This window comes from Cricetulus griseus, chromosome 3 (genome assembly GCF_003668045.3).
Source record: "Cricetulus griseus strain 17A/GY chromosome 3, alternate assembly CriGri-PICRH-1.0, whole genome shotgun sequence".
Lineage (NCBI taxonomy): Eukaryota > Metazoa > Chordata > Mammalia > Rodentia > Cricetidae > Cricetulus > Cricetulus griseus.
This window is the reverse complement of record NC_048596.1, coordinates 40686098-40710774: the sequence shown is the minus strand read 5'-3', so window position 1 is coordinate 40710774 and position 24677 is coordinate 40686098. Positions and strand designations below refer to the sequence as shown.

The 24677-nt window shown below is 36.4% G+C and overlaps 1 protein-coding gene across 1 annotated transcript in view; it reads left to right on the top strand.

The window, feature by feature from the left end:
- The window catches only part of LOC100768367 (retinal dehydrogenase 1), a 40358-nt gene that overhangs the window by 13197 nt on the left and 2484 nt on the right, over positions 1–24677 (top strand). The window contains exons 3-12 of the mRNA XM_027406545.1: positions 1026–1166; positions 3300–3429; positions 4838–4899; positions 6079–6207; positions 7478–7591; positions 11090–11192; positions 12984–13168; positions 18117–18281; positions 20326–20483; positions 23740–23814. Coding sequence (XP_027262346.1) covers positions 1026–1166; positions 3300–3429; positions 4838–4899; positions 6079–6207; positions 7478–7591; positions 11090–11192; positions 12984–13168; positions 18117–18281; positions 20326–20483; positions 23740–23814 — 1262 coding nt within the window. The remainder of the gene's footprint in view (positions 1–1025; positions 1167–3299; positions 3430–4837; positions 4900–6078; positions 6208–7477; positions 7592–11089; positions 11193–12983; positions 13169–18116; positions 18282–20325; positions 20484–23739; positions 23815–24677) is intronic.

Sequence of the window (24677 nt, the reverse complement as noted above, 5' to 3'; positions counted from 1 at the left end):
TTTTTGTTTCTTGATACGGGGTTTCTCTGGTAGCCCTGGCTGTCCTGGAACTAGCTCTGTGGGCCAGGCATAATAAAACAATATACATTCAATAGGATGCCTGTGGGACTCCCCAACAGTCTCACAGCCCTGTGGGTAGGCCATCAATTCTGTAATCCACAGCATACACAAAATATATTCAATGCTTGTTAAGGAAGACTGTCTATATTAGGAAGTTTAAATTAAGCTGTGATGTGTCATGTGCACTTCATGAATTTATCATATGGAAATTTCAGTCTGTACCTCTCATAAATGCAGGAGCATCTGTACCATGACATGGTTTATTACCATTTCAGTTTGCAGACATGTAAGTCTCCAATACCTTATGGAACACTTTCTGAGGTAGGTGATATTAATATGGCATTCCATGCCTCTCTAAAGTGAAGGCAAAACTGAGCTTCAGCTAAATATAAGCAACTTAAAACTATAGGAGGGAATCTCCTTCCTGATATTCTAATTCTCAAAAGAATTCACTCTCCTAAATAAAGATGCAATCCACTAGCCTATAGGATTTATGAAGTTCCATACAATACCAGTCTTGCAGACAAAACTGAAAATTAATTACATTTAAAATATTAATTTATGAGTCAGGCAGTGGTGGCATATGCCTTTAATCCCAGCACTCAGGAGGCAGATGCCAGCGGATCTCTGTGAGTTTGAGACCAGCCTGGTCTACAAGATCTAGTTCCAGGACAGCCTCCAAATCCACAGAGAAACCCTATCTTGAAAAACAATAACAACAAAAAAATCATCTCTATTGTAGGAGTTTAACTATTTGATAGACTATTGGAGCTTATTACAAATATTACTCAAGAGTAACCATTCCAGCATACTATGGTATGTAGAGTGTAGAATAATCTGGACTTTGGTTTAATGAAGATCTAGCTTCTATTTGTGAGGATTATGTTCTAGTTTACAAGGTTATGATGTTGTTTTGCTCATCTAGTATTTTGAATATCCTGAACTGTGTGTTCTGTGATTTCTAGGCAGATGTTGACAAAGCCGTGAAGGCTGCAAGGCAGGCTTTTCAGATTGGCTCCCCATGGCGCACTATGGATGCTTCAGAAAGAGGGCGCCTACTGTTCAAGCTGGCTGACTTAATAGAAAGAGACCATCTGCTGCTGGCTGTGAGTATTAACCAATGCCAACAACAGGATGCATAGGAGAGTTCCCAAGAGCACATACTGCTCCAGTTAGCCAGCTGGTTTGGCTAAGAGAGCACATCGACCTTTTCTCTAGAATTTTTCAGAGTCCTTGCTATGGTCAAATGTTCCCCTAACAATGCCCTTGATTTCTCATATTCATTGATCCTGAAATATTTTATGGGGAAATTTATGAATTTGCTAAAAGTGCCAAAATATTGCTCTAGAAAAATTTTATTTATATCCACCCAAACATTTTTACAATGCATCTTTCTCTTGCCACATGTCTGTTGACAATGTTGTAACAAAGAGAAGTAATTTTCATTTTGACAGGTTTAAAGGAATTAACAAATTAGAATCCAGGTTGAATAATGAATACAATCAGACTTCTCTTTTGGGTGCTATGTTTTTTTCATTTCTGTGGTAGATATGTTGTTATAAAATATGAATGGGAGCACATTTACTTGTCCTTTGGGTCATGCATTTTAGTAAAGCCAACTGAAAATAGCATGGCTTCCACTTAGATTTCAGACTATGTTTAATTATCTTCATTTTACTGGAAGCATTACCAAAGTTTTGTAAAACTAACCCATTCTTCAATGATGCTGAATTTTTCAAAATATGAAAAGAATAGTCACACTGCCCTCAGTTGTCTATATAAAGGAAGCTATTTTCCAAAATGTGGCTTCTCTCATTTGTTGGTGGCATGCAAAGTGTTAGCTGCCTCTGTTACCTTGAAAGGGTGAAGAGAATGAAGAAGAGATACCCAAAATCACATGGGTGTAGATTCTGAGGGGAGTGGACAATATGAATCTGAGGAAGAAGAGCTTTGGCTATTGAATGATCATCTCATGGAATGTAGAATTCCAAGGAGACCTTTATAGTCTGAATGAAAAGAAATGAAAGAGAAAACACTACTATCCCAGAAAGCCTAGAACTTTATAGTTTGACTATTGAAATAGTTATGAGTATGTTGCCTAAATGGCAGGATTGCCATTGAAAAGTGTTGAGGAAAATCCATAAATCCATGGTGAAAGATTAAGTGTCACATTTGGACCAACAGACTTTCTATCTGTGAAGAATATGACAATAATTACTTAGGCATCAAGAATGGATGCAAACACCAACTTGTCTCTACCGTTGGATGGCAAGTGAGATCCTATTGGAATTCTTATATGGCAAGGAGACTGTTATTTTCACAGTTGTGTACCTGTGAAACTGTGCCTAGTGTGTAGACATAGTTTAGTTGGAAGGAACTCAGAGTGTGACAGAAAGAGCACAAGGGTCAGATGATAGGAATCTCATTATCCCCTCTATCAGGAGCTTGCTTGGTGACCATAAACAAGTTATTGGACTCTGTTTTAATTTTTATTTAAATTATAAACAATCTTATTCTATATATCAATCCCAGTTCCCTCTCCCTCCCATCCTCCCATGCTCCGCACCTACCCCCACCTCATCCCTCTTTTGGTCTATAGAAAGGGAGAGGCCTTCCATGGGGCATCATCATTTGGGGCAGGGCCTAGGTCCTCCCCCATGTGTCTAGGCTGTGAGAGTAAAAAACAGTTTAGTTGAGATGATTTGAGATTCCATATAATTACAAAGCTCTTTGACATAACTACTGAAAATGTCCACCATATATTCTTATTATTTATAATATTCCATACATTTATAAAATAGATATTAATCATATCCATCCACAACTACTTCCTATCAACTCCGCTTAGGGCCACCCATGCCACCTACTACCTACATTTTATATCCTCTTTTTACTCTTCTGAATCAGATTATGCTGCTTATTCATACATGAGTATACGGTTGTTCATTTTTAATTTATATTATTTTCTCTGTATGGGTATTTGTCCCTTATGTGTGTCTGTGCACTAAGTACAGGATTGCTGCACTCAGAGGGCAGAAGGAGGCATAATATCACAAGTCACTGGGATTATAGATGATTGTAAGCTATTGTAAGATGTGGGTGCTGGGATCGAACTGGATCTTCTGGAACAGCAATTGACAGTCTTAACCACTGAGCCATCTCTCCAGTTCTGCTGAACAATGTTCTTAATCTAATGTTCTTGTTGCAATTGTAGACTGTGGCTTGTATTCGTTTTTCAGACATTGGAGGCAATCAATGGTGGGAAAGTCTTTGCCAGTTCATACCTGTTTGATATAGCAGCCTGCATCAAAGCATTGAAGTACTGTGCAGGCTGGGCAGACAAGGTCCATGGTCAAACAATACCAAGCGGTAAGTGTACTTAGAAAACTGGCAGGGACAAGGCTACCGGCTACCATTACAGAGATGGCACCTTAAAACGCTGATAAAGATGTCAAACAATAAGGCAAAAACTATTTTTTCCATTGACTTTGATTAAAGACATTTCTGAAAAAGGAAGTTCTATTGAGTCAACATTTTTTTTAGGTTGTACCCATTAATCATGAGGAAAATAAAACTATGGAGAGTGTAGACAGCATTAAAGCGTTTTCATAGACTCAATTAGGTATCAGTGTCCAAATGCTCAAACTTTTTAAAACTGGCCACTAAAATCACTTATTTGTGTTTCATGTCCATAACAACATTGACATTCTTCCTGTAATACAATTGTTTAAGACATTTGGTCCAGAAAGAGGAAGGTATGCTGTCTGTGCCCTTTTAAGCTCGGTGTATTTAAAACAAACTAATTTATATTAACATGTTTCAAAACACACAAAACAAATAAGAACATATTTACAAACTGAGTTAAAAGCTTTGCATGGAAGTATTTGTGCAAGTATTACTCAGTGTGCAGATAGTAGAACAGACACTTGAAAAATATTTCAAGTGGAAAAGAATCAACTGGAAAAGAATCTATAACGGAATGACTTCAGGAACTCAAGCAGTCCACTTCCAGTTCTGACACTAATACCCATTTCCAATCTCACTGGTCTTCAGGAAGTAAGACGATAAGAATGAGACAACAGAGATACCATGAATGGGGCTTTTTATGGCTCTTACACCATTCTTAGGAAACATAAAAGAAGCTGCTTAACACACCCATAGTTCTTGCCAGGAACAGTACTTGCTGTGGTAGCTGAGGCACCTGTAAAGAAGCCAATATAAAACACAGAACAAGATTATTCCCAGGGTAACCACATCAAAGTAAGGCACTGTAGTAGGCCAAACCCAGATGGAAGAGAACCATGTTTCACTTCAGACACTTTTTTTTTCATACATTAAAAGACATTGCATTTACGTTTGATAGTCAAAAAATAAAACCAAATATTTCAAGTTAGTAGAAAGACTGCTTACTATGGGGAGATAGTTTGCTATTTTAAATCATTTACCTTTAAAAGTTAGTGCCCCTGGGAGATTCAAAATGCTGGAAACATTTGTTTGTGGCTCTGCCCTTACCCAAATAGGACCTCACCTCCCAGGTCCTTTGTGCATGTAGAAGGCAGCCATCTTGGAATACAAGAAATTGAGTGTTTCTCGGTCTTTAGATTCAAATAGCTATTTGATTGTCCCATTGTTTATGTTATTAATCTTGTAGATATGATATTTTGTTTCCCTTTTTATATTCACTGTGGTGCTCCTCTCATACCACCATACTATCACCCTGCCATGAATGCATCCCACATTTGCATTTAATGGATGGTGTCTTTACTCTGTTTTCCAGATGGAGATAGTTTTACTTACACAAGACGTGAACCAATTGGGGTGTGTGGCCAAATCATCCCTGTAAGTTCTCCTTCGTGACTCCAATGGGGAAAAGAAAACAGTAATCCATTTGATCTGAAGCCATCCCCACACAAGTGAAGCTTGTGTGATGGTTATGTATGAAGTAAATTCAATAAGTATGACTGCCCGAAGAATATATTCCTGTCACTTTGTTTCTTGGATATGAGTTAGCTGGTGCAGATCCCCTCTATCTACTGCTATACCTTTGAGGGTATTTTAGTGTTGCCAAATAACCCCTAAGTGTTTACTGCATGGGTTGTTTTGGGATTTGTGTTATGTTCTGGTTTTCATGAGTTGTGCTTTGTAAGTATGTGACAAAGGCTTATCACAACTCATCTGTGCTGGGACATGTCAGTGGACACAGCAGTGCTCACTAACCCAGCATGTCTGTCTTCTCCTTGAGACTTCCCACTATGGACAATAGTAACTGAAGCAAGATTGTTCAAGTGCTGGAAAATGTCTTTGACTGAGTGGGAGGAATAAGCTCCATGAAAACTGGAATAGTTTATGGCCTGTGTTATATATTTAGGAAGCAGGATTGGGGACTCAAAATTCTTCTGCCAAAAAAATAATGTTCTGGATGTAACCAAATTTCCTCTAAGGTTAACACAGGGCACTGGTCACATACAGCTGATATAGTTTAGAAGATAAATTAGAAACAGTGAAGTGTTCTGAAGTTTTCAGAATGACAGTGACTCTTGGCTAGTGTGACTGAACATAGCTCTGTCATATGGAAATTGCATTCAATATGTCCATGGCCTGATTTCAGTCTCTGGGATCCAAAAAGTAAAAATGAAGTCTCCTCAACATTCAATGTACTAAGAGATATCATAATTAGGTAAATTCAATAAGTGTTCTTTAGGGAGATGTAAGGAGAGAATATTATAAATTTTAAACTATCTGTAACATTTGCCATGCTTAATTATCTACAAAAGCATAAAATAATGATTTCCATGTAGAATAAGAATTCAAAATAATAGGACTTGATTAGATTCAGGGGTGTTTTCCTATCCCCTTCTATGTTTAGTTCAGAACATTTATCATTTACTAGTTGCTTTTAGTAAACCTAAGTGAGATATGCCAGGTAATTACACCAAACTTATCAGTTTTCTATCAAGACAGGTCGTTTTAGAAACTGTGGCTAGAGACAATATAACATTGTTCAATTTTGCTTTCTAGTGGAATTTCCCATTGCTCATGTTCATTTGGAAGATAGGCCCCGCCCTTGGCTGTGGGAACACCGTAATTGTCAAACCAGCAGAGCAAACTCCTCTGACTGCTCTTTACATGGCATCTTTAATAAAAGAGGTGAGTCTACAGAGTCACAACATGCAGGTAAATTCAGGGTTCTCCCCCACCCCTGTTTACCTTACAAATTTCATTCCTGCCACTGTGAGCTTCATTGATCAAACATGGCTCCTGCCCAGTCATGGAGATAAAAGAAGCAGAACTACTATCTTCAACTCTTGTCAGCCCGAACAAATGTGTGTCTATCTAAATAATGACAGAGGCTTATAGCCAGTCATCTTGTAACCGGTTACTTATGTTGTTCAAGTCTCCTGAGCATAACTCCTGAGGAAATAACGGCATTCTTTCAAATGAAGAAATATTTGTTGTCACTGCTGCATTTATAACTGGCCTGGTTGCTTCTGTGAATTCCTTCAGTAATCTTAGTTTTCAATGTGGCTGTAGGTTAGAGGCCACATGTGTCAATATGCTCACAATGTTATGCAAAGAATAAAACAGCTGTTTACAGTCACTTGTCTATCATAGCTTCATCTTCAGGTTCTTTTCTGTTAAAAGTGCAAAGAGTACATGGAACTTTTATTAATCCAACATTTGTTATTTCATACTTTAAAAACAATTTGCTGGGTTTTGTCCTTAATATCATACCAAAAACTCAAACTTAGAATTTTGAAATCTGAGAAAACATCTTTCAGATACTTTTCATTTCAAATTAAAATGAACAGCCACTTGTCAGAATGAGGCATTTTAATGCAAATATCTTGAAATTTTAATATACCCATCAAACTAGTGGGACTGTCTTTGTTGATTTCAGTAGGATAGGAATCATTCTATCATCCTAAGAAGAGAGGCTTTGTTTATGTCATTTTTTACTGATTGAACAATACCTCTAGGGATTTGTTATGTAGCTGCTCTGCCTGAAAAGGCAATGGGCAAGCACTGAAAGTGTGACCACTCTTTAGATTTTTAGGTTTGCTGATGATACTGAATGCCTTCTCTCTATGTATACACTTTATCATACTTTTCAGGATCCTTTCTCAATGAGGTCTCCCTTCTGACATTTGACACAGCTAATCTTGGAGCTATGATCCATTGATGTGATATATGGATTTGGCAAAAAGTGTTTTCAGTATTATCACCTTTGAGTATTCTTTCATGTGGAAAAAGAAAAGAAATAGTAATAACAAAGAATAAACACTTAAGTGAAATTTTCTGGGTAGAAAAAACTCCTAAGGTTAGAATAACAAAGCAGCTTCAGTCATGGATCATGTAGTCGTGTCTCTGTTGAGAATTAAATTCTTCTTCCATTGACTGCTTGCCTCTTTACTTGTAGGCAGGGTTTCCTCCTGGCGTAGTAAACATTGTCCCTGGTTATGGACCAACCGCAGGGGCAGCCATCTCCTCTCATATGGACATCGACAAGGTGGCCTTTACGGGATCAACACAGGTAGTACCAGTCTTCGGATGCCTCATCTCTAATGAGAACAAGCATGTACTGCGCAGCTTTTTCTTAACCAACACTTCTGAAAACAAAAAGTTGTTTCAATGATTTGTTCATCATTCTGTCCTTGAAATATGTTTATCAAAGACAAGTGGGTGGATTTAGGATAAAAGAAAATACCTGTTACTATTGGAGAAAGATTACCATTTTCAATGTGTTTATTACTATCTCTTGGAAATACTGCCTCTGAGGTTGTCTGATGAGTGGTAAAGTATCTGGTAGGACATATAAATTCAAACAGTGATGCATATGAGTGAATGTAAGTACAACCTCTAGAAGAAGAAAACTAAATAGTATAGTCTCACCCTTAGCGTCTTATTTGGGACTGTCTACCCAGCATAGCCTGAGAAGGGGACCAAAATTCACTTCCTTCTATGTTTCTTCTGGAGAACCTCAGTGTTCTGTGTGCCTGACTTCTGACCCTATGGCAATTCAACTATGGAGAGGTTTAATAAAATATCGAAGCAACTAACTTCTCCAAAGTTGAATTGATAAACATTAAATTGTATTTTATTCAATCCTCCACCTTCTAAAACACATTTTCTTGATTTTTCATGGACAGTAGAAAAATAGTACATGGTGAAAATCTATGATTGACATATGGTCTTCTTAAAATTACTGTATTCAGAATTTTCTATGGGGTAAAAAGACATGAGGATGTACAAGACATGCTGATAACTTCTGTCATTGTGATATATCAGGGAAGGAAACGGCAGACAGATAGAATCTTGGGACTGCCTGCAATGGGGAAGCCATGGGCATATCTGGGTCCAAAACCTGTGCCTTCTCCAGGGCATCTATGCTGAAGGCTTCTGGTCCTGACCCCAGAGGTAGCATGAATGTTCAACTGCTATAAGTGATCCTGAGACATAAACCATTTTGAGGCCTCTTTAAAAACTCCCAAATAAATATGGAAATTAGGAGATCAGGCAAAATCTGGGCTCAAATTCCAATCTAACTCTCTAAGTACAATGCCTCTAAAAGTTCAGTGTCTTTGCCAATTTTGACTTTCTTTATTTGAAAAGTAGAATGTAATATCTGTTTTTCTCAGTTTTACATAATAAAAATGAGAGCCTGTAGAAGAAGACATTTAGTACCCCTCTGAGAACTCAAAATATCCTTGTAATTTCGTTTTCCCAGGCTTTGGTTTGTATGTGGTTATCTGCTCCTTTTACCTGACTCCAAGAGTTCCCACACTGCTCCTATGCAAAGTTCAGAGAAATCCATAAACTAGACAATGTTTCCATCTGTGTTCCCACTACCCTTGCAGGACAGTGAGTGTCCTTGCAGATTGATCTCTTTCTATTATCTGGCTAGCCTCAAAGACTCTTGTTCAGGGTTAGCCAAATAATGGTGGCTTCTAAATGACAAAATGGTAACAACATGATTTTAAAAACCACGGTGAGGGAAAACAGAGCATTATTCCCACACAAATGCTCTGTGGGAACTTGTTCATTTGTTTTCTTCAAGGCTTGTAACCTGACTTAGACTAAAGATCCTGAATCAATCTTAATCCAGAAGCAAATGATATATTGCATCTCTTGTGGTCACAACAACAAAACAATTTAGCAAAAAATTTAATGTAGTTTAGATATTAAGAATTTCAAATGATTCATTTTTATAAAGAACTGTAGCCACACAGTGTAAGACACATTTTTTTTGAACACTGCTTCACACAGGATGCAGCAAGTTTAGATTTCTGCCATTCTCATTGTCCTCTTCTGAAAAATAAAATTTTACTTTTTCAAAGGAAGGGGACAAAAATCACAAGATAGAAATTATTTGATTGTTTTCTGAGAAAATTCAAGCAAACTTCAAGTTGTCCACTTGGATGTGCAATGTATGTAAAATCTTTATTCCTCCTTCATATTTCTACACAGCCATTGTATTACACATTCTTTGCCATGTGTGTTGTGGCTTTAGGAAATGTCTTCTGGTTTTACTCCATTAACCAGTACAAGATTTAGCTATGTTGGCAAAACTTTTCTACTAAACTTATCAGGTAACTCCAAAAAGATAATTTTTTTGTAGAGAAAACAGAAACTTTTTAAATGAAAATAGTCACAAAGATTGTATTACAGAGACTTGACATGGTGGCATACACCACTACCCCCACTTGGGAAGTGAAGCAGGAGAATCACAAGCCAGTCTGAGCTATACAGGGATACACTGTCAGAAATAAGAGGACAGAAACGAAGGAAGACAACAGTCTGAAAGAGAAGTAGGGAAGATAAATTTCAGGTAGAGGTTCCCCAGGCCATGGCTAGTTTTGTTTGTGTCTATTCATCTAATTTCAGGAATTAAATTCAGATCATTAATAAAATGAAAATCTTAGTAGAGTGAATATCTTTTCTGAAATGCACAATTGCAATGCAGTATCCACATAGAAATAATCTCAACAGTCATAAGTGTGAGAGAAACATTCCATTAAAATCCAACATGTAGAAAAGCCCAGCAAACACAGAGGATTAAAGAAGCAAAGGGGTATCTCTAGACACCTGGGTAAAATCTTTTCAGTAGAATGTGTTCATGGTGAACAGAAGGAAGTACTAATGATCATGAAGGCTTTAATTTTTGGATGGAAAAGAAGAACTATTTTTTTAGAAAACAACCTTCAATTTAAGGGACCCAAAGAGAGAAATTAAAATAAAATGAAATCAATGTCTTCTTTTAGATGAAGGAACTAGAATTAAGGAAGAAACTAGAATGGCAGGATTCCAACTAAGGGCAGGAAGAACACAGGGATCAGCGCCTGCCTCTTTCTTTTATATCCACTGTGCTGAGTGCCATGTGTAGGAGAAACAGAAGCATAGGGCCAAGAACACCATAGTGAAGGGGGTACTGAGATCCATGAACAGTGAGCAATATGTGATAAACACACAGGGACATAGAAAATGACAGTCTATTGGGAAATTTTTGCAGATGTGTATGATACCATTTGGGGTATTCCAGATGGATGTTCATGTGTTTCTTTTGGAGACCAGAGGAAAAAGAATCATGCCCACCTAGAATCCTCAGAGAAGGTCTCAAAGAGAATCTGTGCTAAGAGATGAGCCCAAACAAAGGAAGAACTGAGTTCTCTAAATGTCATCAGAGGTAGAGAAGTCAATGCATCAGATGTTTGGGGGTATTTCTGATCAAATACAAAGACAAAGTTTTGATGAAAAAGAAAAATAAACTCTTATCGGCCCACACATGAAAGTCAGCTCTCAAGTTGCAGTGTCTGTTTTCCTGCCCATGAGCATTTTCTGAATGCCTCATATTTTCAGACTTGATGGTGGAGGCTTTTACACCTGAAGGTGCCAGATCCTGAATGACACCGTTTCATGTTTCTTCCAAATTAAATTACAGGGTGGTATAAATATCCTATAAATGGAAAGTATTAAAACAATCTATTGACATGTGAAGAAACTAAGCCTCCTTCTCTGCAATGTCTGCTTTCAGGTTGGCAAATTAATCAAAGAAGCTGCAGGGAAAAGCAATCTGAAGAGGGTCACCCTGGAACTTGGGGGAAAGAGCCCCTGCATTGTGTTTGCAGATGCTGACTGTGAGTATAAGTCCCTTGCTAGCATCTCACCTTCTTCCTCCTGATGTTTGATGATGTCACAAGTCACCTGGAGCCTTGCAAATGACTTTGCTTCAAGGTTTAAGGAATTAACTAGAGTCTGTGGTGACTCTGCAAAGCTTTCAAATTGTTTCTGTAGTATACAGCCAACAAAATAAAGAGAAGATTTTGCCCTGAGTTGGAATAGCTTACTACTTCTGAGTGTCAATCTGAGGTAGTAAGTCAATCTGATGTGATCCTAGATCACATCTAGGATCTGTGATGTGGTTTTGGTAATTTTGTATCATAGATTCTTTAATTGTGCTGAGGGCATGAAATACTGGAGACATTTGGAGCCAAAAGGAGTATAGCTGTCATAAATTGCATAATTTCTTTCTCCCTTTACTCAGGACCATTTATAAGAAGAATAAAGTGTATTAGAACCATTTAAATAATTTCCATTTTTTCAATTAATGTTAGTGAAGTTGAAATATATTAAGTTTATCATTTGGATGTGATCCCATCTGTAAAATTCCAAACCTTTCTGATTTTACTAACAAATCAAATTTTCAGGTACTTATCATGTAGGAGTAATTTCACTGAAATTCATGGTCCATTATTCCTTTTCCTCTTACTTCCTTAGCTGCATAATTACAACTAGATTATAAACACAAATGGTGCATTATCTTTGTTATTGTCACTGTGGTGATCATCACTACAGATTTTAGAATTTACTTCCAGGTTACTATTCAACACATGACAGGGTGCCTAGTTTATCTCTCTCTAACTACAACTGAAGCCATTACTATTGGTTCAGATTGATACCCCACTTCTATAATATTGAATAGAAACTTTCTTATTCATAAAATTCACACACACACACACACACACACACATACACACACACATACACACACACACACACACACACCTTTCTTTTTATTTTGTTAGAACCAACAGCATTCTAATAAAATCTCTATTCCCATTGTACCAAATAAACTAAGCAATGCATGTGCATGTATGATATAGACTTTAGATAGATTTTGGAAGTGTCTTGTCTAGAGGAAAATTCATATGGTGGGTGATTCTTCTGAATCCTGATAGTTGTTGTTCTCAAAAAGATATTTTTTCCCTTTGACCAAAGTACATGAATTTCTTGAAATTATTTAAGGGAAGATTTCATATTTTTATTAGCTAAAATCTGAATCTGAAAGTAGTCACAGATATTTCAATCATTAGAAAGAGTTATAAAATTATTTACATTGCTATTTCTTCTTACAATCAAGTCTATAGTCTTAGTAAGGTCTGTATTAACACTGGCCTAGCCTCTCTTTCCAGCTTCTTTCTGATGTTATTTCATTGAAAATAAAAATATTATCAAGATTGTTTTTGTTATTTGGCTTCCAAGAGGTGGAATATGTTGAGTCTATGTGTGTTTGGTGAGTCTTTTTTAACCTATCACCATTTTTTATCTGAGAAAAAAATACATTTAAAAATTTAATTTTGATTTAGATGTTATGTGTATGTGTGTGTATGTGTGTGTATATGTGTGTCTATGTGTGGGTGCCTCCAAAGGCCAGAAGAGAGTTTCAGAGGTCCTGAGGAAGTAGCTATAGGAGACTGTGACCCATCCTTCATTGGCAATGGGAACTCAACTCCATTACAGTAGAAGAGCTCCAGGTGCTTTTAACCACTCAGCCATCTCTTCAGTGTATGTGCATGTGTGTGAGCACATTTACACACATATAAGCTATAGAAAATATTTCTGCTGTAATGTGAATATTTCCTTTGCAGTGGACACAGCCGTTGAGTTTGCACATAATGGGGTGTTCTACCATCAAGGCCAATGTTGTGTGGCAGCATCCAGGCTTTTCGTTGAGGAGTCAATTTATGATGAGTTTGTGAGAAGGAGTGTTGAGCGAGCTAAGAAATGCATTCTTGGAAATCCTCTGAACACAGGAATAAACCAAGGCCCTCAGGTAAAAAAGACAAGCATTGCAATACAAGAATTAAGAACAACTTAGAACTAATTTTGATAGAGTTAACTTTACCTCTTAGCTATACACTTTGCTAGTGGACATGATCATGGTGATATCTTGCTTCTAACAGTCACAAGACCGGGTGGAACAGAACTTCCATCTACACATTATTACGCTGACCTCATGTAAAGAGGCTAATTTCCGATAGGAAAAAAAAATCATTCTAATTTTGTCTTATCAGTTTTTTTATGTGTCTAGAAGTAGTTTAGGAATAATGCAGGGAATTAAACATGTAAAGGTCTGAGGAGATAACCCATTGGATAAGATTCTTGCCATTTAGGCATGAAGTTCAGAGTGCAGATTCTAGCACTCACTTAAAAATTGAATGCATTTGGTAACTGACATTTAGTTCAGAGTTCATGAAATATGGCAGGAATTTCCCAAGGCAACGTGACTAACTAGAATAGCCAAACTCTTAAGTTCTGAGTTCAGAGAGATAGCTTATCTAGATAGAGAGGAGAAGAGAGTGAGAGTAAAAGACATGTAATGTCAACCTCTGTCTTCTGCACACATTGCACTGTCATACTTATAACTGAGTGCACACCACATACACACAAAAAACAAGAGGTAAAGAGGAAATTTTGCCAATATTATCAGTTCCTTGCCCTCTTCAGTCTGTATGCTTTTTGTTTCCTATTACAATTTGTAGACCTCTTCGAAGTTCACATAAATTTCTGTAATTTCTCCCTTATAATCAGTCTTTGACTTCAGCAGTCGCTATACAAGTATAAGCACTCGAGCACTCCTGGATCCTCTGCAGGGTCCTCAGTTTCTCTAGTGTAATACTGTAAGTGTTCTTGAAGATTCTGGTTTATGGGCTTCTGTAGTTATTAGAAGCAGGCATTTCCCAAGGGGCTCCGAGTTTCTTCTGTGTAGTTAGATTCACTGTAAATATGAGTATCTTTGTCTCTCTAGCCCAAAGGTCACCCTTTCATTCTGTACAGCTTTGGTTCATAGTCTGTTATGGTCTACTCAAGGTTTATGGAGCTTTGTTTCTGAGTTAATGCCTGTCTCTGGATCTTTCTTTAAAACAGTGAGCCTCAACCTGAGGTAGTTGTGCCCAGCCCCCACAATAGCAGAAACTGACCTTATCTGGAGACAAATTAAGTAATTACAAAAAGGTGAAGGGGATCTGCTCACATCTAGTGAGCAGAGGAAAGATGCCACCCAACAGTAAGCAGAAAAACCTCACTACAATGAACTTACTGTCCCCAAGTGACATTAGAGCTGTTCCTGAGAGATGTGGCCTAGGTACTGGACATTGACCTTGGAACTGTTATTCTTTTACATTAACTGTGATACACTGTTTCTCACTGTTGAATTGGAACCAAACCTCATTCTTGAGTTATTTAACAACTGCAAACCAAATTCCATTAGTACAAATTTAGGGGCCATTACTACTATGTATATCTCATGAGAGTACCTTGAAAAAGCCATAAATCCCAAAGAGGACATTGTCAGTAACATCTTAGACTTTATCATATAAATAATTTGGACAAACCTCTTAGTGTTTCTTTTTAATCAAAGTACCCATGTAGGAAATGTGTAGGACTAAAGCAGTACCCCAAGATAACTAGCAAGTGAAGGAATTATTTACATTGTCTCAGTCTCATTATATATTTTTATTATTGATTTCAGTGAGTGTATAAAGATAGTTGCTGATTTCCATATTTGCTAATTCTCAAATCCCTATTTGCTCTAATATTTAAAAAATTATGACATTCTTAGTAAATTTGTTGTCACCACTTGTCTTCTTAAATGTATATTGATTTACTATCTAAATATAAAACATCTTATCATTACATAGATAGATAAGTATATATGATATGTGGGTAGATGAATGATAGACACTAGGTAGACAAATAATAGGTATGTCCTTAGATGACAAAGGGTAGAGAAGCAGATTATCTGAAACCCTTCACATTGAACAATAGTCATTATTTTATTTCATCAAGGGGTCTGTGTTATTCAACCATAGCCTTCTATTGAGTAGCAATGCTTATTATTTATAGGCTAAATGAAAATAGAATTCTGAATTGTAAGATTCTAAAGTAAACAATCCCATATTCTAATTGACTGTCACATGGCTTTACTCTCTGTAAGTGTATAGCTTTTTAAGAGAGGTTACTCTGGATACAGAGAGCAGCCAGGCATGTTGACAAGCAAATGACTGAAGAGACCCCAGTCTTCTCTATCCTATGTTTTTATCTGTAATAAGAAATATCTTATGAGAAGCGTTACTTTAGTCTAGTGCTTTAGACTAGTGCTTCATCCACTGCTGGAAGAGTAACTGAGACTTTTTAAACAGAGTTTGAGAATTCATAAATATCACAACAAAAATAATTTTAGGGGAAATTAATGCCAAACACATTTGTTTAGGAATTTATTTTACAATAGTTATTTTTTCTCATTTTAAAGATGTCAAATTGCAAGCATTTTAGTTTGAAGGCAGATTATTATATTATACTATACTATATATTGTGAGTATAGTATTTATATCTTATATATAATATATTATCATTGATATTGTGTTACATGAGTATTTGTATACACATATTGTTTTCATTTATAAAGTAATACTTTTATTTGTCTTCATGGACCCAAGTGCATCCATAAAAGGTTAAAATGATCAATATTTTTATTTGAAAAAAACCATGAACTTCCCTCCACTCAATTTCATTGTTGATTAAGCAGTGGTAGTAGTATAAATTTTGTGGATTCATTATATAGTGAAGTGAAATAAACTGCATGGCATAGCCAACATGATGTTTATCTCCTTGTATAGTCATCAATACCAATTAAATCTATCTCTGCATGATAGCAATTATACATAATAATACATGATGACAATTTTTATATGTAGTATTGTAGTATTCTAAGAAGAGCATGAATAACCATTCTCTTCTCAGAAATAATAAGATATGTATATGTCTATCCTCAAGGTACTTATTGATCTCTAGTTTCTAGGTATGAACATATGGTTTCCATAGATGAACTTGTATCTTTTTGGTTCATATGATTTTCTAACACATAAAATCTAAGGAATCAAAAAATTCTCACACTGAAAAAAATCAAAACACACATTTTAACACCATTATAACAGCAGAGTTACATTTGCCATTTTGTAGACTGTGTGTTATGATAACAGATTACTATTATTACTCCCATTATCTAGTATGATATACCTCAGCCTTCCTTCTTTCTGAAGCAAATATTCAAAGACTGGACTCCCTAGCGGTAATTTTTGGTTAAAGACAGAGAAGCACTATGAGTTGGGAAATATATCTTGTTAAACAGAACTGAAAAATAGTGAATTTCAGGACACACCTTGAAAAAATTCTGAGACTAGGACAGAGATTTTCATGGAGTTAAAGGATACCTGGCTGCACATTAACTCCAGAACATCCCAGTTAGGCATACCTACATGATACCATAACTTAGCCTGGTTATACTGCATGTAGTAATATCAGTGTCTTGACTTTTAAACCAACCCCTGGAATTCCACAATAGATAACAAATGAAGAGATTATCTTTGAGGAATGTTCTTTTAAGTTTTGCACACTGAACATTTGGAGCAAGAGGTTGACAAAGTACTATGCCAACTTTTCTCAACTAGCAACTGATAGCAGCTAACATTTACTCTAAGTAAATGTAGAGGCTGAGATAAGCAATTAGAGAGCACATCATGTAAACTTTTCTGGTCCTTTGAATACTGAGAAGATTGACAGAGTCCAAAGATATATAGAATGCCAGTTATCTATTCAAGACAGAAAATACACCAGCCCCAAATCTGAACCCCTCTTTTTAGTCCCTTGGTCTCTAATTGTTCCATTTATGTGAACCCTATCACACCTAAAGCAGGCAGTTTGCAAAGATGATCTGTAATCCAACACTTAATCATTTACCTCCTGCTTCTGTGAAAACTGGGGTAATAGGAAACCTGTATGTCTCAGCAAGTGGGTTGAGTGTTTAGTGATTCTGATATTGTCAACCAGAAATCAGATCCCTTTTTAATTCTTTCTTATGCAAAACATTACTTAGCACATGATACTTCTGTGATAATGATCATATTATTTAGACATGGTCCATTTAATGGAACAGGAAGATGATAATCAATTATTCTTAGAAACTGGTATGCAACCTGCTGAACTGAATGGAGCAAGACCCCCCAACCTCTGCTCATACACAGTATGAAAGGGCAGCCAGACCAGTAGACATGACTCAAGAATAGGCAGATCCCATTTGTGAAGAATAAAGGCCTCCAACAGTCAAAAGCAGCTGCTATTAAAGTGACATACCCACTGGACCTGATCCTTTTCTCATCACGATTTTGTTCAGGCATATGTGCTAAATCATTAACAAATTTCATCCAGGGTGAGTAAATGACAGATGTGTAAAAAGTCCCTATAGTTCTACCTTGCCAATTGCAATACTTTGTAAATATACTAAGTTTACAAAAACTCTTAAGCTTTCCTTCCTAAAAAAAATTCACAGAAAAACAAAACAAAATCAAAAAACAAAACAACAACAACAACAACAACAAAAAACATGCCTGAGACTAGTCAGACTGAGGTAAACTCTGCCGAACTGTCAAACTTAAGAGAGTGTCCTAGGCATGGGAGTCATTTAAATAAATGCATTGATTTTCAACCTGTGGGTCACAACCATCAGAAAACACATATTTCTGGTGGTCTTAGGAACTGAGACACCACTAAGGAGCAAAATTGCAGTTACAAAGTAGCAACAAAAATAAATTTGTGTCTGCTGTTCCTAAGACCATAGAAAATAAATGTTTTCTGATAGCTGTAACCCTCAGCTTTCAAACCACTGATTTAATGTTTTTTTTTTTATTTATTCCCATTTCCCCCCTGTGATTTCTTTCAACTAGATTGACAAGGAACAACATGAGAAAATACTTGATCTCATTGAGAGTGGGAAGAAAGAAGGAGCCAAACTGGAGTGTGGTGGTGGACGCTGGGGAAACAAGGGCTACTTTGTCCAGCCCACAGTGTTCTCCAATGTTACTGATGACATGCGCATTGCCAAAGAGGAGGTAATGGTTCCATGTGGTTCTGTTTCTGGGCCATCCAGATCCTTCTGTATGTAAACCGTGTGTCTCTCTATAATGTTCTGTTCCTTGAACAGCATTCCCTAAAATGCTTGATGATAACATCTAAAGTAATTTGTGATCAAGACTGATCAGTGAGGAGGAATCCAAGTGGCTACAAACAGTTTGTATCAAACACAGCACAAAGTCCACATCAGCTTCTATAGGTGCTTCATTCGCAGCCTTAGAGAAATGGGAAATGACTCTGTCATTTGTAAAAACAGAAACCAATATGCACACTATACACTGAATGATCTGTTATAAAAAGAACTAAAAAAAAAATCATCCTCACAGAGAGAGAGTGGACTGTCTTTGTAAGGGAAGTGAAAGTGAGTTCTGTGGAGTGCCATCTAAGTAGGATCCATAAAGATGATAACCAATAAACAACATGTAACAAAAATGAACTAGTTTGTGATTAAAATAGTAACTAATATATGTCTTGCTTATGAAGGCTTCTGCTATATGCAGAGGTATGAGCATTTGCCTTAAACAATGAAAGGATTACTGCTACAGTATAATAAGAAATTACAATGACTCAACTGTACAGAACCATAATTTCTCCATTCCGTGAATTTATACTCATGTCCCTGATACAACAGAGGATCTGAGAGGTTATTTTCTTTCCTCCACAATGTCATCAAATAAGGAGAAAGGGCAAATATTCAGCTGCACAAGAAGAAGAAATAAATATAAACACCAGAAATAAAGATCGTGTATGTGGATAATCCAACACACTTAGATTGTTTGCATCAATTCACTCCTCAACTGCATTTGAATTTCTGACCTTATCATCCAGATCTTCTTTGATCAGAGCTATTGTTCTTGTAGACCTTGATTAACATGGATAAAAGGACAATAAAACAGAAAATAATATTTATTCTAGGAAGATTGTGATCCTATAACCTACTCATTGGAATATCTCATTTGCTGCTTCAGAATGGGAGCCTGGAGCCCATACTGTCTAGGCTAAGTTGCTACAGCTCTTAGAAAACCTACCATAGCTCTGCTCCAATTGATTTCCATTTACAGTGCTCACACTGTTATGTTTCCCAGTTACAGGGTCATGAGAGAGTTTAGAACCCCAGAATCTTCCCCAGCCTTCGGGGAATTGCTGCTAACTGTCCCATACCACTCATATTGACTCAGAAACAGAAAACCATTTGACATCGCTGAGTATTTGCCAACTATGCTTGTATTTCCCAGGAAAGTGTACTGACATTCCAAGAATACTCTCTTTTACTTAATTTTGATTAATATCTTTTCAAAGGACAATGGCATCCCTGAAAAAACCCAGTTGTTTCTACTTACTTGTGGGGTGAGATATAGACTGAGTTGTGTGTAGGCTTTATTGACTAGATTCCAGATGAAATGAAATACTGATAACACTGGAATAAGCAAGAGTAATGATAGTCACTGCCAGGGATTTCAAGCTTTACTTAGTGTGGAGTGGTTCCAGTGTTTAGTAATGGTGTATAGTATTGAGTGACACTAAGGAATAAACACCTGTGCTATATTATACAATATTTATAATTATGAAATGATACAAATACATTGAAAGGTGATGTTTAAATCAATAATACACTGGTGTTAAAAGCATAAACAGTGTCTCAATAATTGTCTATTTGTTACTCTTAGAGCAAAGGACTGCTTTTTTGGTCATATTGCCTTGTGCAGTAACTTGAACAATGAAGAAAACTGGAATTAACTCGGAAGATATTTCCAAGGAAATCATGCGCATAGTGATTTGATGTTCAGTCCTTACATTTTGAACAGCTCTATCAAAGCACAAAACTGCCATCATGATTGGTGTCTGCTTCATAGAGAATGTCACACATGATCACAACATGTTTCCATGTTCATTGGCCATGGCCATTGGTTCTGATCCTTACACATAGTCCATGTAGAGTGGCTTCTAGTGAAGCATATCTAGTGTATTTAAAGCATATGTAGTATATATAGTGTAAACCTGTTTTCATATCATTCTATCTAGATATTTGGACCAGTGCAACAGATCATGAAGTTTAAATCCCTAGATGATGTGATCAAGAGAGCAAACAATACTAGCTATGGCCTAGCAGCAGGAGTCTTTACGAAAGATGTGGACAAGGCCATCACTGTGTCTTCTGCTCTGCAGGCTGGGGTAGTGTGGTAAGTCCATCTAAAGTAAGGGGTGCCCTTCCTGCATCAGACATATGGGCAGGCTGAGTTGACCCCCTTCAGACTTGATATTTATAGAAATTATCTGACTGGCTAAGAAAGTTAATTGTCTTATTTTTAAGCCAAATTAACTTTATCCAACTATTTCAAGTTACCTGTGTAAACCTTTTATGAATGTTATTCTGTACATTGTAAGAATTGCTAGATAATTTCAAGGTATGAGGCATTATTTTGAACAATGAACATAAAAGAAAAATTGTTTTGTCCAAGTTTAATTCTGTTACATAATGTTTTGTTGCTTTATGTATGCCAAAATTTATTGTTGTTGTCATTATGTCATTATTCTTTTTCACAGTGAATACTGTATCTTGTGCCTTGCAGTATAGGCAAGCACTCTGCCCCTCAGTCCTGTCTCCTCCATCATATATATATATATATATATATATATATATATATATATTCAGCAACTCAGTAAGTTCAAATCCTCCTGCTTCAGGCCCAAGAGTAACTGGGATTATGGGTCTGCGTCCCAGGCAAGATGGTATTCAGCTTGTATAGTAAATGATTATTTTTCTTGTTTTTTATAGTAGATTCTTACTCTGGGATTTGTTTTTGAGACATGGCATTTTTTAGAAGATCATAACAAATTTGTGAAGTAATTTTCTCTCACTTTTGTCCTAGTCTGCTCTTTGATTTTTATAGTTTAACTTACATGATACTGTAAGTTATCACTTACAGGCTGTGCCTCTCAAACTACTGCTGTGCCCACTTGACTCTACACCCTAGACCATTTCCTCAGCAACCTTTTTATCATTAAGCCTGCTTTCCCTCTTTCCTGGCAGCAATAACATAAAGCTTATTTCTATTTTCTCAGATAGTCCAGTTAAGGAAAATCAGGCATGGAAAAGCATCCTAGAAACATGACCAAACAATTCTCTACCCTCTTGATAGCTTTAAAAATCTTTCCTTCTGTCAAAGGAAGTCACCAGTTAGTCACTAGTAACTAAAATTTACAGTGTCTTTCTTGTATTCATCATTTAAGCTGAACTGACACAACTATTTATTAGCCACTTCTGTGGTAAAACCAGGAACTTGCTGAGGTTAAGGAACTCAATGGAGACCATGAAATGACTAGTGGAGTCATTTCATAGAGCCAGGTCATTACACCCTCTAATAAGTCCTTTTACAATCAGTCACACAAATATACACCTTAAATAAATAAATTAATTTTGCAGAAATAGGGGAATAGAATTGGAGAATTGACTCATCAATTAAGAGAACTAACTTCCTGACCTTGCAGAGGGCCCAAACTCAGTCCCAGAACTCAGGTTGGGTAGCTCACAACCACCTGGAAATCCAGTTCCAGGTGACCTGACAGTTTTTTGGCCTATGCATGGCCAAAAAACATACATGGTAGACACACATGGTAGACATACATACATACATCCAGGAACACTCACATGCCCATTAGAATAATAGAGCTATTCAACCAATAAAATCTATGTGTACATTCCATAATCTGAAGAACTTCAAAACTGAAACACTTGAGGCCTCTGGAGCTTCAGATAAGAGATTCTCAGCCTGTATCTTCTGAGAACTTAAAAACAGGTAGCCTGGGTCTGAGGCAATGGCTCACTAGGAAGTGCTGCTTGGTTCAACACAATAACCTGTGTTCAGATTCCCTGAAGCCATGTAAAAACCTGGAGGCTTTGATGCTTGGCTGTAACCCATTACTGGGTAGACAGAAGGAGTTTTCCAGGTGTTTGCTGGACAGCCAATTCAACTGAATTGGTGAACTCCTGGCTCAGTGAGACTGTGTCTCAGAAAATAAGATAGTTATTCAAATACAAACAGGCCCATGCACACATATAACTATACTGAATGGACTCTTTAGACTGAAGAATGGAAACAGTGTGAACACAGATCTCAAATGTTATAAAATTCTCAAAAATAAAATTAATTTTAAAACAATAGTTTGAAAAACAAATCATGAATTTTATGTTACCCATGACTATAATATAAGTGAAATTTAAAAAGCTAATTAATGAAATATAAGGCTCCAATTGTGGAAGAGATCCAGTGTTTCCCTCAGGTCTCTAAGTACACACACTTGCACAGACAAAAGTATACATGTATTCATTAAACAAATTTGTAAATGAATGAATTTATGAATAAATAAGTACATGTAACATTATTTTTAACACATAAGATATTAGTCAAGCTTCTCAATAATAATATATATTGGGATTTACTCTGAGTATAGTTCTTTTGAAGAACACTTTTTAGACTATCATGTAATGTTATTATATAATTAGCACTAAGCACCAGGCCAAAGTCTGTTGTTTCTTGTTTTGAGTATGGTTGATTTTCTGACACTTAATGAAATCAAATTCTTTTGTTTTATGATACATCTGACTATTGATTAATAAAGATTTTTCATGTAGTAAGCATACTAGTAAATTCAGAGTTACTATATCATATATGTTCATCAGCCACACTTACTGAAGGCTTACTGTGTACCAAGTACTTCAAATAGCATGTTTCCTGCATCATGTGACAAAATTCAACAGCCCCATAAAGCACCACTTTCTTTAATATAATTTCTATAAAGTAATAACTTATTGCCTGCAAAACTACACTGGACTCACCACCACTCTTGCCTTGATCTTCTGTTGAGCCTCACTGTAATTCTAATCATGCTTTTATAATGTACTTCTCTATAGATCCATTTCATGTCTTCTATAAAATCTGATTAAAATTGCTAATTAGTTCCAATTCCTGCCAACACTTTTGAGAAAGCAATATATTAACCAATTAATGAAACCAACCATGTATTTTGACACTTCTGCAACTTCTAAAGAAGGTTGAGTTTAGCCTTGTTAACTACATGAGCATTACAAAGCTGCCTACCAAACAACAGCAGACAAAACTCAGCCTCCAACAAAATAGACACTCCTGTCATGGCACATTGGTTCTTCCAATTGTAATTCCGACAAATCTTGCTTTATAACTATTCACTCTTAGAGTTGTACTATTTATTTGTTTCTAGGTTAACACTCGTTTCCTTTCTGCATTCGAAATCACAGCACTGTGTTTTTTGTTTTCTGTTTTTTTCTCTCATCCCAATGGGTATATTATACTAAATGATGGAGTTTTTAAAGAGAACTCTGATTCTTTTCATATCCAACTTTGTAATTATGGGGTGAGTTAAGTATTGTCTATTATGTCCTTCTCTTCTTTCCTTAAGGGTAAATTGCTATATGATGCTGTCACCCCAGTGCCCCTTTGGTGGATTCAAGATGTCTGGAAATGGACGTGAACTGTAAGTAAAACTTTGTATTGCAAACATATTTTTGTGAAAAGGATTGTCTCTCCAAGAAGGTTGTGCCATTTTCACTATCTTAAGTGCAGTACGCCTGCCCTCGTCCTTGGAGTTTTTTAGAGAAAATAACATTTAAAATTTTGGAAGTACTTCAAAAGTGCAAAAAAGCAATAGCAGAAGGAATATGCTTACTGTCCATAAAGGGCAGTGCTTAGTACCCCACCAAGGTAGCTGCTTGTTGTCTACTTTTAGGATTGCCTATGATATAAGCAACTATAAGCAATTCGGGAGTCATTTTCTGAAAGTAAAAGGGTAAACTGATAAACTTAAGAAGCATTTAAATAAATGTGGAAACATTCTAGATATATAAATATAGCACTTTAATGAATTAAAGTTGCTTACCCCATACTAATATGCTTCTGGTGAAGTTTAGCTAATAACTTGTGCATGTGTTAAACCGAGTCATTTGGTGTAAACTATTGCCAGAGAATTACTGACATAACCATCTCTAAGGACCCTCAAGAATTAGATTGTGAATTACTCTTTAATCTTAGTATTTGAGAGACAAAGGCAGGCAGACTTCCATGATTTTAAAGCCAGCATGGTCTTCATGTTATAGAAAACATATATATATGAAGACATATATATATGAAGACATATATATATGAAAACATATATATATATATGAAGAAAACAAAATTAACTCAGATGGCAACAAGGGCCAAAATTGGGCATATGCAGTTCCCAGTGTGTTCACTGCTAATCCAGGGAACCCAAGGGTTGATTTCTGGATCTATGTTCAGTGGTGGCACTGGAAAAGATTGAGTGGTGAAGATCTGGCTTTTTGTTTGCTAATTTCACTT